The sequence below is a fragment of the Erpetoichthys calabaricus genome, chromosome 6 (genome assembly GCF_900747795.2).
Source record: "Erpetoichthys calabaricus chromosome 6, fErpCal1.3, whole genome shotgun sequence".
Classification (NCBI taxonomy): Eukaryota; Metazoa; Chordata; class Cladistia; order Polypteriformes; family Polypteridae; genus Erpetoichthys; species Erpetoichthys calabaricus.
Genome location: NC_041399.2, coordinates 50,090,796 through 50,109,246, shown reverse-complemented (window position 1 = coordinate 50,109,246; position 18,451 = coordinate 50,090,796). Strand labels below are relative to the sequence as shown.

At 35.1% G+C, this 18,451-nt stretch overlaps 1 protein-coding gene across 3 annotated transcripts in view; it reads left to right on the top strand.

The window, feature by feature from the left end:
• unm_hu7910 (un-named hu7910) overlaps nt 1–18,451 on the top strand; it is a 131,383-nt gene that overhangs the window by 50,368 nt on the left and 62,564 nt on the right. For all 3 annotated transcript variants that reach the window (XM_028803227.2, XM_051929166.1, XM_051929167.1), the window contains 4 exons: nt 6,591–6,668; nt 7,870–7,944; nt 11,115–11,927; nt 13,521–13,550. In XM_028803227.2, coding sequence (XP_028659060.1) covers nt 6,591–6,668; nt 7,870–7,944; nt 11,115–11,927; nt 13,521–13,550 — 996 coding nt within the window. The remainder of the gene's footprint in view (nt 1–6,590; nt 6,669–7,869; nt 7,945–11,114; nt 11,928–13,520; nt 13,551–18,451) is intronic.

The following is an 18,451-nucleotide window of genomic DNA, read 5'->3' as shown; positions in this document are numbered from 1 at the left end:
TCGCATGTAATGATACATCTTATCCAAATGAGATCATGTACTACCATGGACACTAACAAGAAAACAGGAAATGGAAAAGGCAGATCAAAAACAGCACAAATAATTGGAAGTTAATACGATAGTAAAATGAAACAACATCAACAGTATCACTAACTAAAATATTTTATGTTAAAGTAATTTGTCATTAGCTTTTATTTAAACATTGAGGTCAAATGAGCTTCTGTGAGATGAATTGCAAATGTATTTAAAATCAAAAACTGAAATCTTTTATTTATTATTCAGACCATTTGCTGTGGCACTTAAAATTGTGGTCAGTTGCATTGTGTTGGTTTTAATTATTCTTGAGACATCTAGAATTTGATTTGATGTCCACCTGTTACAACTTGATTGCATATAAGGTCTCAAAAGTCACATTGCATATTCGGGGAAAAAAACAAAGCCATGAAGTCCAAGGAACTCTCTTTAGACCTCTGTGGTCCGGTTGTTGAGAGGCATAGATCAGTCTCGCCACAACCAGGTGACCAGACACAGCTCATCACTTTCCTAATACCATTCCTATGGCAAAGCATGGTGGTGTCAGCATCATGCTGTGGGGAGTGCTTGCCAGTGGCCTAGACAGGGAGACTAGCCAGAATTGAGGGGAAGAATGAATGCAACCAAATACAAATTAATAATCTTCTGAATCCAATGTATAGGCTGGCCATTTTTGATGTTATAAATGAGTAGAAGGTTTTTGAAAGAGCTTCTAACTTTTCTTACAAGGCAGTGAAGTGATTTATGCACCATTGTGTTATGGCCATTCCGCTTGGTTTTAGTTGGGCTTCTTGCTGTTGTGAGTAATAAGTGAATTATTTGCACAACCGTGAAGCTTTATAAAAATCGCACCCTTAGTAATAGTACATTGTTTATAATAGTTTTATGTCATGTCTGAAATATTTTTGTGCTGTATTTCTCTTTAATTTTTTCAGTGTCCATTGCAGTTTCTCCAATTAAAAGTCTGTAAATGATGTCTGTTGTAAACCCAGATAGCATACATGAATTTAGGCTAGTCTGCTTTTGCTCTTTGCACAATCAGTTGCTTAATAAATAACAAAGAACCATTCTTGCATCATATAAACAGAATTAAAGGGGTATTTTAGGAATGCTTAACTACAAAAACTAATGCAAGACCGTAAATATAATAAAGCTTTGGCTCTTTTGCTGCATGAATAGCTAGGCTGGTACAGCCTATTATCTATCATTTAAGTCGCAGGAAACGTTTTAGAAGCATAGTGTGAATATTCTGATAAAATCACTGTTTGCTAGTAAATTTTGTTAGATACAATTAATGAAGATAAACCTGAACCCTGTATTTCTGTGACAACCTCAACATTAAAGTATTAATTTTAACACAATATGAATTATTTTGATTAATATTTTAACAAACAATGGTTAATTATATTTATTATCAGAGATGTTTTGTGAGTTTATGTTTACCAGTTTTCTACTTGGTAACCTAGAAACCAGTATTGTTAAAGTAAATTAAAACCTAAAAATCTCATGAATATTATGGTTTTATTATTTTGATGGCTTTTTTCATTTTCTTTAATCAGCTAAAAAACTAACAGGTGAATGCCTAGACATTTTTTAAGGTTAATATATAATGTAACGTCTCATTCCAGAATTTTTTCTTTTTCTGTTATGTAATTGCTAATTAATTTTTAGCATCAAGAGAACACAATCCAAAGTTTAACACTACTGCAAAAGATGGTTTTGTTTTGTGTGGGGTATTGTGCAACAATGCAGGTAATGTGCATAAAGTGGCTTATCTGAGCTGTCTTATGATATACTGTCCAGAAAAGATTGCACAAAATTAGTATCAAATATATTCTAATTTTTGGGATATTGCTGTTTAATGCGTTCCTTATCATTACAGCAGCAAGTAATAATTTTTTTTCACTCTGTTATTTTCTACAGAAAAGGGTATGACAAACTAGTTACTTATTTTTACCCTTTTTAGTAGTTTCATTTGCAAATGTGTAACCTGCTTTATTTTTAATAAACACCAGACGTGAAGCCGGCAAGATTGGCTAAGAAAAAAGTCAAAACAAAAGGTACCTTTTTCAAGCACTTTTCAAGCTCTGTTAACTCTTTACGCTCAGCCCCATTTCTATAGTTTGCTTGGTTTCTCTTAGATTCATTTTTGATTACTGGTTTTAGGTGCATTGAATTTAGCAGTATTTTGCAACAGACTCTGCATTTTACAGTTGGAAATACTTAACACCACTGTTGATTTGTGCAGTTTGTTATCAATGTGAGCAGTGAAAAGAATAAAGCTTAGCAAAATGTGAACTGTGTAATGCTGAATTGCTGACCCTCTAATAATGAAATCCAAAGACAGGAATGAGGCAAAGTTATGATATTTTTATGCATTTGTCATTCATATGGGCAACAATAAGATGCTTCCAGTTTTGTGTTTTTAAGTTATGAAAACTAAGCAGCATGGTGCCATAGTGGTTACTAAGGACATTGGAATTGAATCTGACTTGGTTATTATCTGTGTTTAATTTGCTTCTACTACCTTTGTCTGTATGGGGTTTTTCCTCTGGATTCTCCTGAATTCCAACCACATTTCAAAAATGATGTGTTAGATGGACTGGCTACCATAAATTAGCCCTTTTAGAAGTTATTTGTGGTTGAGTACATGAGTGTTACCTTTGATAGAGTAGTGCCATGTTTGCATTTGGTTCCTTGCTAGGACATAATGCTACAGGCTTAGGCTCCCTGCATCCTTGTAGGTGAAAAAGTGGCTGTTCTTACTAATTTAATTTTGCTTGTATGCATAATGATCTTTTAAGTGCAACCTGGAGGGCCACATAGATATTAAAGCACTAACAAGGATAACTTAAGTTGTCATTCAAATACTGAGTAGATGCTTAACATACATAGAAGAAGTAAATAACTGATCCAGGTACAAGAGCAATAACACACGTTAACATTTTCATTTTTCTTCTGAAAAAAAAAACAAATTATACCAAACAAAATACCAGAGTTAACTTGTAATATGTGGTGGAATTCCCATACTGTATCACCTGCCATTTAATAACAGGAAATAGTAATCTATTTCTAGACATTACAGTTTCTGTTCAGAATACACAAGAAAATCAATTTTTGTTTACCTATCATTTATATTTGATTTTTTATTCCCCTAACAAGATGCTGCCTCATTCCATAACTAAAGTTTTTTCCAATGTATAAGTAGAAAGTTGAACACCTTCAAAGCTGTTTGAGAATTTGGGATATGCAAGATTAACATGAATTAATAACTGTTTAAACTGAACAGTCAAGTGTTTTTAGCAAAGCTAATTTTATTCTGCTCCTCTTTAGCTCTGATGGATAAATCACTTCTGAATGATTGCATGTTAATGGTAATTGTTTAGACAAGATCTGTCAAAAGAGAGTAATCTGCCAATAAGAGAAGATAGTTATGCTTGGCCATTTGTGCCAATGTTCCAGTCTAGTGAAGTTTCAGTATATCCCACCAGCAATATAGCTTTGCTTAGATAATTTCATATACACTATTTTAACAAAATATTTGCGCCATTTTATATATATTATAGAAATAATTTTTTTTTTTTTTTTTTTTTTTTTTAAGTTTTATTGTGAACTCATAATACATTTATTACCTGTATGTATACAGATTAATGAACATTTTGCATTTTTTATTCACTTATCAGTTTTAAAGCCTGTTTATGAACAATTTAATATGTAATTTAAAAAAAATGATATTTCACCATTGTATTGTCCTACTTTACGAATTCCCTTCTGATTAGATACATGGTATCTATTATGCTGGGAAGGAGTGAAAAAGTTTTTTTTTTTTTTTTAATTAATAAATATTTTCATTATTTTGTCCACATGGAAGAAATGGCACATTTTTCTTTTGGTAGCAGTTACATTTTTTTTTTTCAAATTTATATACATGTACAATGGTTTGCCAGTTTCTGTGATATTCAAGGGTATTTATTTTAAAAAAAGGTGATTTATACCATGGGTTGATATAGTATGCATTGTTTTTAGTAATTATTATTCTTAAGTACACATAATACACTGAAATTCACTTATTAAAGAGTTGTGCATTACATTTTTGTCTCATGCTTTGAGTTATAAGAATTATTATTACTTTTGTTTTATTTGCATATTGTTGTTATTGCAATTTTCCTGTTTAGTTAAATTATTTACAGTTTAATGTAGTGGCTACACTGGCAAATTATATTATGCCGGAGCACATCATCTTTGTCATGTATTGTTTTATTTATTTGTTTTTGGTTAGATACGGCATCTTTAAGCAAAACCTAGTTAACACTGTTTATATGGTTCATTCTAATGGGGCAGAATGTAAGGAGTTAATAGGACAATCTGCATTATTTTGTTTCTTTTTAATTTGCATGTCTGCTTATAAGTTTTTGAGAAGTATTGTCCCAATTTCAGAATTTATTTCCCTACTATTGCATTGCTTAATTACAGCATTGGCAATTACCTGGTGTTTCTAACTGTTTGATATTTAGATTTGGGGCTGATACTGAATTATGTTAAAATCTAGATGAGCTGTGCTGCTGGATGGTACAGGCTTGCCACAAATGAGTGTTAATATATGTTCTTTTCTAAACCCAATACTTTACATGCAATAATACTAATAAACATGAAAGATTCTGTGTGTGTGTGTGTGTATTTTTTTTTACTTAAACTTTAATTGCTTTAATGAAATGGCTTTTGTACATTTTACTTTTTCTTTGATAGTCCTTTACCCCATTTGGTTGATTAATACCGGAGTGTTTTTTTTTATTATTATTATTTTTAAAAACTACAGACTAGATGTAGCTCTTACCTTTCTTTCCATATTCTGAGAGATTTTTGGCCTACGTTAAGAATTTGCAACTTACCAAATGGGGTAAAGCTATTTTTATTAGTTTAAGAAAAATGATTTATTGTGAGTATAAATTGCATTTGACCCCCCCCAGTATCATCTTCAGGGAAAGATCTTGGTCAAAGGTTAAGAGATGCATTGAAAGAACAGCTAAGGATAGTGAGAGAGAAGGCATTGGCCAAAAAGAAAGAAAAGTTGATGCTTGCTAAAAAAGAAGAAAAGAAGCAAGCCAAGGCCATATTGGTGGAGAAGGCTGAGAAAAAGGAAAAGAAAAAAATTGAAAAAGCAAAGGAGGTAGTAGCAGAGAAGGTCAAGACCAAAGAAGAGAAAACGATTCACAAGAAAACTGTAGCAAAAGAGGACAAGGCCAAGGAAAAGGACAAGGAAAAGAAGACTTCCACAAAAAAAGAAAGCGCAAAGAAACCTCATAAAGATGCAGTGAAGAAAACAGAGAAGATCCCAAAATCTTCTGCAAAAAGTGCCAAAGCAGATAAACCTTCCAAAGATGTAAAGAACAAAGAGAAAAAGATTACAGCAAATCCAGAAAAGTCTCACAAAAGGAATACGAAAGAAAATAAATGATGTGCTAATGGGTGAGATCTGTGAACGGGGTCAGTAAAGATTGGAAAAACAAATGCGGAGATCCTCCCCCTCTCATGGATGTGGTTGGCATTAGCAGATAATACAAATTTAAACATATCTTAGTTTGTTCAGTTAGCACTTCTTATAGCTTCTTGCTTCTGTAGTGGTTGCCCTCAGAGGGAAAAATTACATCAATTGTTATTTATTTTTAAAGGATCTTATAATGTTTGCATACAGCCTGGTAGCTAGTGAAATGCCTTCTACCAAAACTGTAAATTTATTTATTTTTGTAAGACCTTGCATATTTAAATAGAGCAGAGGAAAAACAGTTAACTCTACAGTGTCAGTATTGTGTTTTATTGCTCTAGATATGCAAATGTACAGAATTTTTCCCGAGAAGAAACTAATTGTATAAATTCTTGTTTGTAATGATGACAAATCATTCTGTCATTTTTAAATTAAAGCTACTGATTTCAGAAACATATCTTAAATATTTGTGTCCTCATTGTTTCTGTCTGTTTTTCTTTGTGTCAGACTTTTAATTGTGAATAGTTTACCTTTTAACCTCACAGTTTTAGAGTGTTACATTTTTTTTGTTTACAGTATTTGTTTTGCATTCTCATTTTGAATGAACATTTGGTTAATCTAAGGATTTATTGATTTTTCTTTAGTTAGTTAATTTAGTTAATTGGTACACATGCTTTTTGTTGGGGGGAGTATACTTCATTATTAGATAACTGCTGAAGATTTTTTTCTTTCCATATTTGATGTTTTTTGAATAATATGGTAATATAAAATTGCCAGTTTCCAGTGCAGACTAAAGTGAACCAAAGTCAGTCATCATAATTGTTTATTTAGGATAACTGTAATAATATATTCAGATTTTTTTAACTATGATAAATCTATTTCTGTTCTTGTGGAAAAAATCATAAATTAAAATATAAGTACAGTACAAGTATAAGCAGTAATCTGATAACCTATACCTTATAAACTATTAAAGATAAGAATGCATTAAATAGTCTTTTAAATTGTGACAGTTAAACTAGTTGCAGACTGGTAACATTTCTTTGAAACTTCATGTCAACATTTAAAATGAATGCAGGATTAAAAGATAGATCCAGCCATGATCATCATTCGGATACCAGTGAGTCTGAAGAGAAGAGCCATTATACTGCTCAAGGTAACACTAAGAATTCTTTAGAATAATTTACATACAAATATCACAATACAATTATATAAGTTATGGTATTAATTTTATAACAATAGGTTATTGGCTGTTTTAGTTTCATACTTTGTTTTAATCTTCATTTACTGATACACATTTCTTGAAACGTGTCAAAAGAAATAGATGCAAGAGTGAGATTTATCAAAAATAAAGTAGAGAAGTTTGTGCTCAATTTTTCAGTTTCTGGACTGGAATGGGCCAGAGGCTATCCTTGGTACCATAGGGTGCATTGAAGCATCAATCTCACCTGAGTTAACATCACTGTGCACATCTTTGAGGTTGATCTACAAAGAGTCAATCAGGAGATTGTGAATCTAAGTTAGCTTCCTGATACTAAAAGGCAACAATACTAATTATTGCACTTCCATACCCATCAGAAATTTTTTATTTGGTAAATGCAGTATTCATTTGATATATGCAAGCCCTCTTTAGGAATTTGCATTACCTTTGATGCGATACATGTTGTAATAATAAGTGCAAAATTAATTTCTGTAGAACACTACTGCTGCCACTTTGCAGTAAGGAGATTGTAGGTTTGCTTCCTGTGTCCTCCCTGCGTGGAGAGCACTTTTGAGTAGTGAGAAAAGCACTATATAAATGTAACGAATTACTATTAAATAATACACAGGTAATATTTTTAACATGGAAGCTTTTATTGCCATGTAAACAATGCACTAAATTACCTACTATTTTATAAAGAAATTTTCCACAGTGAACACCTTTTTTTTGTTTCTGTGACTTTCTCAGGGTTACATCTGCCCATAAACATCTGCTTTAGAGGTTAGTTTATACATACTATTTCAGACGTCATGCAGAAGATATGTTTAGTGCAGTGGACAAAGAGAAAGAAGACCACTCTAATATATTTTTCGTGGGTATTTACTAGTAGTAATATAGCCAACACACAAGACCAGAAAGATACTGCTTTTATTAACCTGTCAGTATGAAAAACAGCAGTGCAAAAGGCAGTCATTTTAGAAGAAATATTTAAGTAATTTTTATAACTTTTGTTTTATCACTGTAAGTGTTATATAAATGTATAATTAAAAATGTGCACCTGAGCAATAAAATACTAATAGTCATTACATACTATTAATGTTAAACAAATCACTTTGAGATGTTACCGACTGGTGCTATCTTCTAATGAAACTTCTAGACTATGAGGAGGAAACTGAAGTTGAGAAAGAAATCCATTCACACAAAGTGGAAGCTGATTTACATGTTTTACCTGGTAAGTATTACCCTTAATAAAAAGTTGGCCAGGGAATTGATAGATATCTATGCAAATCATAGCTTTACTTTGTCAGACTGTCACTGTTGATGGCTGAATTAATATCATTTCTCTGATATCCTGTAGGACCAATCTTTTTCTATTTTCATGAAAATGCTAGGTGCAAAGTATACTGACAAATGTCTAAGGTAACTTGGACAATTCTTAAGTAACATGTGCTGTAAATATTCTCTAGCATTCCAAAGCCTTGTAGCAGTTTATTTGAAAGAGATGTTGTTTTGTTGTGGAAGGGTTTTGGAGTGACCCTATCCTAACACACAGATACTTTTATTTCCCAAACTCAACCCCTCTTTTATGCAGGCACATGCATGCCCTCCACCTCTGCTCTAGTTCTAATGTTCTTGCACTCACCTGGTCTTAATGGAGTAAAAGCTTGCAGATCCAGCTGCAAGTGCGATCTGGACTGTAATTGTGAATATCCAGTGACATTTCAAACCATATAAACAATAATTTTACATTCATCTAACATCAGCTGTACTGAATAGGACTGTCCCTAAATAAAACCAGGTGTTCATAATCATGATCCAAAAGGAACTATCTCAAATGATCTGTGTTATTTAAATTGAAAAATTCTGTACAGTGTGACGGTCTAGGTTGGCTCCACACTCCTGTGTTGCTTCCACGAGCCTCTGACCCATAACCATCAATGCACCGAGATGAGCTCAGCAATTTGAGAATACCTACATTCAGCAAGGGGTTGGTGCACAAAGTGTCAGTGCTTTTATTAAGACCTGAGAAAAAGTGTAAATAGTGCAGTGTATCAAACTGACCAATACTGTAAATAAATCCATAAAATCCATGAATGTCCACTGGAGGTTAGAAATCATCAAATAAATATTTCATTAAATGAGGATAAAACACAAAGGCAGACATTTTCTTTAAAAGCCACGAGCCTCAGTGCTGCACTTTAAAATAAGACATCTCTCTGGCTTACGCTCTTTGGATTCCGCAGCATAGGAGACGTCAACCAGCAGGCGCGGACAATTTTTTTTTTTACCCGCGTGGGACATTGTTGCCAGTCTGTTGGCATGTAAAGGGCAACACACCGACTTATACTCCCTCTGACTCCCGCTGCCATTCCCCAGCCTTGCAGGGCAGTCCTACTGGAGTGGCTTAGTCGCTCATGCTCCCAGGCTGCTCAGCAGGACCATCCCTCAGCCCTATCTTGAAGCATTAATCACACACTCCTTATCTGGGGACACACTTTCCCATCTGCCTGCTTCCCCTCTTTTTCTCACACCGCTTGTATCCCTTTCCTGCTCTTCTCTCCCTTCCTTTAATCTCTCTCTCTCTCTCTCTCTCTCTCCCTATTGTGAATGAAGTCCCTAACTGATTCGATCACATTTTATGTGCGATCAGCCAAACACCCCAATCAACCCCAGAGTGAAGCGCGCTCGTGATGCAATAATTTATTTAAAAATACCACTATCCCACAGACCTCTGATCTCAATGAGGAAGATGACAAAAAAATTCAAAGGTATTATATTGCAAGTATATTTCGAAGGTCATGAAGACTTGCTTGTAGAGTAGCAAATATAAAGCTGATTGTGGATAACCAGTAGTTCAATGGAAACCTTAAAGGAGATGCAGCTGTTTATACAGTAGTAGTGAGAGACTATTCCCTATATACTAAATCCATTTTGTACTTTCTCCAAAAATCTGACCTTTAGAGTAAGATGGCGAGACATAAACCATTCCTCTTTGAAAAGACCATCTAAGCTCCTATACATTTTGCAGCATATCACATTCTTTCCCATCCATTTGTGGGAAAATGTCTTGTGGTTTGATAAGACCAAGATGAAATTTTTTTGCCTAAATCCCAAAATATTTGTTTGACGTAAAAGTAAATCAGCTGATCACCAAGAGAACATATTGCTTACTATCAAGAACATTGGCCAGGACATTACACTATGGTGTCTCTGATCAGGGTAGAGTAGAAAATGAATCTGTCAGAATATCATGGCATTTGGCATAAACCCTTTTGCCATCTGCCTTTAAGAAGAAATTGAAGAATTTAACTTTTCAACATAATGGTGACAAATAGTTCAGAACTTTCAGCTGCCTCAACCAAGACATACACATTGCTATGAATGTTGAATAAGTCACAGAAACTCCATTTGAAGGGTTATGATTTTCTCCGTGAACAGCAGGGTCTATGTTACATTTTTGTGTATGAGGTAATGACAACAATGTCTGAAAATGTGTTATTACATACTAACAACACACAACTAACCACTTTTTCAAAGACACCATCAAAGAATAAACTTTAATACAAATGTCATATTTACAATTATTTTGAAGGAGTCCTTGTACAACCCTAAGGATGTGTATGTGATGTCACATGGTTATAAGCATCCATTATTCTCACAGGAACAATTCTTAGGGTTGCATGTTGTTTTCAGGAAGTACCTGTTGAGATGAAAGATTTGTTGTAAGATTTGAGTCTTGGATACACTAGTGGCTAGTGGATTCTATATTGGGATTTTCTCACTCCAGTAGGAAATAATTTGTATTCAGTGGTTAATACAGTTTTGAATGAAATTATAAAAGTACATAATTGGTAGCATAGCATAATTGTCCAAATCTATATTCTGCATCATTTCAGGTTTGAGAAGCAATGTGAGCTGCATTTCTGTATCAGTCCTATTTGACTGGTAGAACTATACTGTCATTTTTGCCCCATTTAATCAAATTATCTTTAATTGTAGTAGTTGCAATACAGCATATATTTAAGATGGAGATCTCTTATAATGATATGTTTAAAAGGTTTTGTTTTTTTTTATTGTGTGTGAGGGAAGGGTGTGTGTGTGTGTTTTGTCTTCTAGAATGTATTCTTGCCAGTTGGTTACCATAGTGTTGAATTTTATGTGTTATCTTTTTTCTGTTTAAATTAAGAGGTTAATCTTAATTAAGCACACTAGAAAAAGGGCACTGTACTGTTTGAAGCACTTTATTTATGGAACCTCAGTTAACTTGTAGCCTTACAGTTAACTTTTCATAAGTTGGAAGGCAGAAGTGACCTAAACATTCTGACAGTTCTGAAAGTGAAGTGGTGTTTGGGGGAAAAACTTCAACCTAAAATGCATTCAAATCTGTGTGTTTCTTTTAAGATATTCATGAGCATGAACATGAAGAGGACCACGAGCACGACTATGGCCATGATCAAGACCACGGACACCACCGCCATGAGCATGGGCACCACCACGAGCACGACCATGGGCACCACCACCACGGGCACCACCACCACGAGCACGACCATGATCATGACCATTACCATGGGCATGAGCACGAACATGAGTATGATGAGGACCACATCTACGATGAACCTAATGCTGAGGGCAACGTCCACAATGAGCCTGATGCTGAGGACGAGACTGAGAGCCATGACCACAATGAGCCTGATGCAGAGGACGAGACTGAGAGCCATGACCACAGTGAGCCTCATGCAGAGGATGAGACTGTGGGCCATGACCATAATATGCCTGAGGCCGAGGATGACAGTGAGGGCCACGACCAAACCGTGGATGAGAATGAAAATGAATATACCCAGATAACAGAACAAAACCCAGAAGCTCCCATTGAGCAAGAGGTACAGGAATCTGAAGATGAAATACCAGCTGAAGAATTTGTGACTGAAGAGGTTGATGCAGAGTTTCAGGAAGAAGAATCTGATTTGCCTGGTTCAGAAAATGAACTTAACATTCCACCTGAAGAGGACGAAGAAACATTTCAGCATGAAGATGTGGAAAATATAGAATTTGAAACTGAGATACTAGATGAAGAGGCAAAACACGTAGTTGCAGATGAGCCAGTAGTAGATGAGGAAAACAATGAAGTTATTGGAGACCAGACAGAAAACCTGGAGACAGCTAATTACAATGAGGAGAATCCAAAAGAGTCGCTAGAAGTCTCACAGTCAACAGGTAAGAAAACTATTGTCACAGACATGGTCTATACATTTTGTTTAATTTAAAAAAATTTTTAAGTTTACATTTAACAGCATATTCATGCTGTGTATGTGATTGCCATGAAACAACTTGAGTGACATAGATAGATAGATAGTTGTTGTTATATTTTTAAATTATTATTATTTCAGGAATAATGGTGTTTCTTTTTTGGACCAGCATCTGCAAAGTTTTTATGTCAAATGTATCTACAGTGCCCTCCATAATGTTTGGGACAAAGACACATTTTTCTACCCCTCTGCTCAATGGCAACTGCAGACTCCTAAGGTCATCTGTAGGTAGAAGCAAGGCTAGGTACCTTAAGCCTGCACTATTGAAGCAATGAAACACCCAAGTAATCACAAACAACTGTGATGCCAATTCTCCCAAACATTATGGTGTCCTATAACAGGAGGACCATGTATAAAAAGTGTTCACATTTCTACACGGTGTGACCGAAATGTATGCAGGTATGCTTAAATGAAAGTCTACAATGTGCACTTTAATTACATCTGAATTGTTTGATTTTCAATTTTAAACTGTGGCACAGAAAAATGCATCTTCGTCCCAAATATAATGGAGGGCACTGAATAAAATTGAATTTCTGTCTCTCTGTTCAAGCATCACACACAAACCACCACATCCACTTCTGGAAAATTTTGCAGTTATTTTGGGTATAGCCTCACTTTGAATATAGGCTAATAACATTTTATATTTTCTATGTATAAATATATAGAAAAAAATCAAAACTGAGACAGCCTCACTAAAAGTTGTCATTTTTGCTGGACCTTTGTGCATTCTAACCTTAGTATCTCCAGAACACAGTATGATATTGGCATGATTTTTACTTATAAGAATAAGTAACGATTGCGTAACAAAACAACACTAATAGCAGATTTATATGTTGACCATGAAAAAGAACAAGATATTTTTACATTTGACACTGTAACTCAATGGTTGATCATATGAAAATCTGTTCTCACTTTAAAATTTTGTCTGTAACAATTAATAAGTGAGCAAGTGACCCATTTATGATGAGATCCATGTTTGAGTTGGAATAACAGGTTACTGTATGGGTTGGTAATAGATCACAAGATGGATAACTAAAAATAAGATTGAAGGCCTTTTTGTGTTGGAACTGTATCATTTATTGGTTTTCATGCAAAAAATATATTAGCTTAGTGTGTGTAAATATTTTAATTGAAATTCTGTTGCCGTACTGTTTATAAAAGAAACTTTATTACTAATGGTTTGCTCGTAACTGCTTATGAAAGGGGAGGAGCCAAATAGCGTAGTTATTTTCATTTTTCCAGAGAAGATTTGGAGAATTCTCCCTGGTTCAGACACTTTATTTCTTTTTAAGTCAAGTTGAAAATGATGCTTGCTTATTTATGTAATATTTCATTAAGATGATTGTGGGTGTATTTGAATATATAAAATACTAAGATGCTTAACTAATTTCAGGGTTCTGTCAGACATCTTTAAGAATTTGGAGTACTAATATTTTTTCAAGGTGTTCTTGAAGCAAAAATATGTTGTTCTACATAATTATGAATGCACTTCTGTTTATAGGTACAGAAGCATCCCCTGATGAAACTGAAGGTAAGTCGGAGAACTTAACTACATCACTTCTAGATATTCTAGTTTTTACTAATTTTCTGAAGTAAATGAAAATTCTTTTGACAGACAACTTATTTTAATTTAATTGTTTGGAACAGTAATTATACCTCTTGGGGAGTTGGTGTATTAGAATTTGAAATCCAACTCTGCCATATCTTTCTTTAGTAGTTCATTTGTTAATTGTCAGTATCTGCTTTTTCTAGCGCTGTGTTTTTTCTAAAATTACTTTATTTTTATTGTTACTAGTCTTATACAGAATAAATATTTGCAATTTGCCCTTTTAACTTTTGGGCATAATTTGGCTAGTATAATACTAGAGCCTTTTATTCTATACTTACTTCTGAGATATGTCAGCTCTAATCTCATTTTACCAAGCGGATGCTGTAAGCTTCTTTAACATTTTGTTGAACATCTGAATCCTCATTCTGTTTATGGTAAGGTGTTTGAATTACGTGTTTGATGTTTAAGATCTCTGTTAATATTTAGTGATTTGTATCAGCAGTACTTCCCCAACTCTGTTAATTTTTTAAATTTGTTTAAACAGTCGTACTGCAGAATGCAATACCATTTTTTAATGGAGCATATTCTAAAATAATATTGTCAATGTTGCTATTAGAATAGGTTCATACTGCACAATCATTTTGCAGTTTAATAATGTGACTTTGTCAGAATCTATGTTGATTCAACATACATATTATAGAACCTGTGTTAATTAAAAATTGAGTAAAAAATTAATGCTAACCACAGTTTTCATTATTACACATTACTTATGTAGTAAGAGAAAAATACCAATATATGCTTGTTCTAATTCTGTAAAACATGGCAGTTTTCACTTTTAAGGATGAAAATCTCTTTAGTTTATAGCTAAATATATAGATTTAACCTAAAGGTCTCATCGTACTGTATACCATAAAGCCATATTAAATTAGTAAGTTCTGTTATGTTACATCTCATTTTTGTATCAGAATTTTTAATTTTATACTAAAATCCTAACATGTAGACTGTTGATGCACTTGTGCCAATTGGCAGGTTGGTCTTATTTGTCTCTTACCCATATGAGAAAAGTGTAGGACTTATAAGGCTTGTAGGGTGAAATGACTCCCAGTCCAGAAAGAGTTCTTTGATTGTGTTAGTGCTGTGGGGATCACTTTATCATAAAAATAGGTATTATATTAGTAGAATGACTTTGTGAATGGTAAACAAGGAAAATATAATGTTAGAATGGTATGACCTAATGCATCTATAGGAAGGGTATCATAGAGACTTCAGATAGAAGGTACAGGCTTGCGTATAGACTTTAGCAGATGTTCATGTATTTGTGATTAACGTTTACTAGTCTTAGCAGAACTTTAAAAGGAAAGGAGTGTAAAACACGTCAATCAATAAAAAAAACACAAACATTAATTAGATCAGTGTTCAGCGTAGTATGAAAGAGTCCAAAAAAATGGCAGGAAAATGTGTTTTGCAAGTTTTTTAAATAACAGATATGTTTTATTTTCATTTTAATTGACTTATGTAAAAATATTTTTTGTTACCAAAATTCATAGATGAAAAATTTCTTGGTGAAGTTGTAGAAGAAACTTATTTTTTTTGGTAAGCTGGTAATATCGTTAAAGAAGCTTTACCAAGCAATGCTGTAAAGTATTGTCAAAATTCCTTATTTTTACCCATGGATGGAGTGAGAGAAGAAGCGGGACTTTTTAAAGAACTAATGACTATTAACATTTTTCATTTAACTGTAAACAGTGATTTATGCCACCTAGACTTTATTAGAAAAAGCAAGTGTGTTTGTATGGTGCTAGAATCTGTATCCTAACTATATTAGTTTTAATTTTGAATTGAATTAAATCAGCTTTGATAATGGAACAAGTAAGCAAATACTATAGGGATTAAAAGTTGGCAAGCACATTCAGCCACTATTGTGATGTAACTCTTGAACAAAATGCAAATCAGTACATGTAGTTAGCTAGTCCCAAAGTTATTTTTGTGTGCAAAACAGACAGGAACCAACCATGGATGGAATGCCAGTCCATTGCAATGCACACATTCACTCTTAAAGTACCAATTTAGTCACCACTAAGTTCAGCAGATATTTTTGGAGATGACTGTACTTGACTGTGATGGAACAGGTGCATAGGATGTGGGCAATTCATATGCTTTGACTGCTGAAGTCATTTTTGTGCGTTACAGAGTGTTCGTTGATATAAATGTCAAACAAAGAAAGAGTTCTCATATACTTTGGAGGCACAGTGGACAGGCTGAAATTTTTTTGGACCTTTGTACTGTACGGTCTTACTGTAGCATCTATGATTGTTTTCTGTTTCTGTTCTATGATTGTTTTCTGAATCAATATCTTCCTTATATTCATTTCTGCTTGAATATCAAATTGATTTGTTTTATTATTACTGCTTTGGTGAGGCACAAACAAAAACAGTTAAGTTTGAAGATATTATTAACCGCTTAACTTTTTTTTTTTTTCCAAAATTTGCAGTCCATTAACTTATGGTTGTGTATATATCGTAACACATGAGTCACTGTCTTGCACCAGAAAAACAAGGCCGAAGAACAGCTTTATTCAAGTCAAAACAGGAACAACCAGGATATTTATTGAAATGGGAGCTACTACATCAATATGCACAGACACAGCAAACAGGAAGTGACATTATTAGTTGTCCTGCCTTGGCTCCCTTCTTAAATTCAGAAACAGACAGTCCTCCTCGTCAGATCGGTCCTGCATCTTTGGATTAGTGGCTGGGATCAGGTCATCCTGGGTGTATGAGACAGAAAAGAAAAAGTGAGCCAGGTCACTAAAGTACTCCCCTTATCAAACCTTGGCTCATGGACATGTTACGTGGTAGAAATGTGAACTTGTAGTTGTCTCAGTGATGTGGTGAATCTGCCATTGTCTCCTGCAAACAAACAACCCTCGATGGACACGTCGCCTGCATTTCAGCCCCTTTGGTGGGGATAGTTTTTAACAGATCTCACATTCAACAGCTTTGTTTGCACCGAACAAGCTGAAGAGGACAACAGCGTTGATGTATGCAGAACCGGGTTTGACCACGAACATCAAAGGCAAACATCTGTAAACTAATAAAACACTGAGTAAGCCAGGCATTTGTAACTTTCTGTTCTGCCTGTAGAGCCACTGGAGTGGGGAGTGGTCAGTCTCCAGGGTAAGCCACTGATCCCATAAGCACTGCCAGGGGTCTCCACTGCCCGCTTAATTGCTAAACATTCTTCCTCTGTGGTCGAGCAATTGTGCTCTGTGGAAAGCAGTTTTCTGCTGAGAAACATGATGGGGTGTTCTTCCCCAACAAAACATTGAAAAAGTACCATTCACAAACCAAAAGCACTTGCCTCTGTCTTTGGAATAAGTTCCTTCAAAAATCTAGATTCCATAGAACCAGGAATGAGGACAAAGCAGCCTTTTAAGTCTGAGAAGGACCCCTCACAATCATCAGTCCAGACAATGCCCCAATTCTTTCTGCTCTTTTTTGATGTCAGTGAGAGGGGTGGCCTGATGCAAAAAATTTGGAATAATACACCTGTAGTACCCAGTGAACCAGAGGAAGGCACAAACCTGCTTCTGAGTTTGGGATACCCATGGAATATCCCAAATAGTGGGTTTCTGACATACCCAATCTAGCCGTCAACCTAGCCAAACTCAAACAGTCAAGCACCACATTGACTAAGATTAGACCTCCAATCATTACTGAAAATGACCAAATCATTGAGATATGGTTCAGTGTATGCAGAAATGGGATGCAGAGTGTGGTCCATCATTTGCTAAAAAACCAATGATGCCCCATGGAGACCAAATGGGAGTCTGGTGAATTTGAACAACCCATCCAGGGTGGCAAATACAGTCTTCTCGCAGCTAGACTCCTCCAAGGGCACCTGCCAGTAAGCTTTATTGAGATCCAGGGTGAAGATGTACGAGGGTTGCCCGAGTTTCTCTAGCAAGTCATCTATGCACTGCATTGGGTACATATTGAACGCCCAAAATCAATGCAAAATTGAACTGAGCTGTCAGGTTTTGAAACCTGAACAATTGGGCTCCGGCACTCACTTTTACTTTCACAGATTATCCCCCATCTTGAGTGTCTACGTCCGCCCTCATGTATCACCTTTTGTGTTGCTTCAGGAAGGCAGTATGGGTGCACATGCACTTTAACACTGGTTCGGTTACGATCTTGTGTTCAGCAATTTCTGTCCGGCCAGGCATAACTTAAAACACATCAGAGTTCCTTCCAATCTCTGCTAGCAACTCTGCCTTCTGGACATTAGTTCAAATCATCTGAGAGACTGCTATGGATGAGACCAGCACCTTGTGCAGATTATGCCTCTTTCAGAAGAATAATATGCAAAATTTTCACAGGGTTTTTTCGATTGACTCATGCATTCTTCCACCACTGCCGGCCCCAGCCATTTCGCCTGAAATTTCCAATACCCAATCCCCGCATTCTTCCACCACTGCCGGCCCCAGCCATTTCGCCTGAAATTTCCAATACCCAATCCCCTTTTTTTAAATTTGCGGAATTTGCTTTTTCTTGTCATAATTAACTTTTTGCACCTCCTGTTCACGCTGCAGAAATTCTACTGCAATAGAGGAACATTTATAAATCTGTTCTTGGAACGAAATGACTCGATCGACTAATGTCCCCCCCCCCCGTGAAGTGTATCCATTCCTCCCAAAAAAACACCTTGCGTGGTCAACTCAACCCAGTAGACACCTGGGGGAATTCCTAAACAGCAAACAGGAGAAAAGGCAACATTGTATCCCAGGAGATTGGGTCGTCATGGGCCACCCACCAAATCATCTGTTTTAACAGTTTTATTAAATCATTCAGTCAGGCCATTTATCTGCAAAATTATAAACA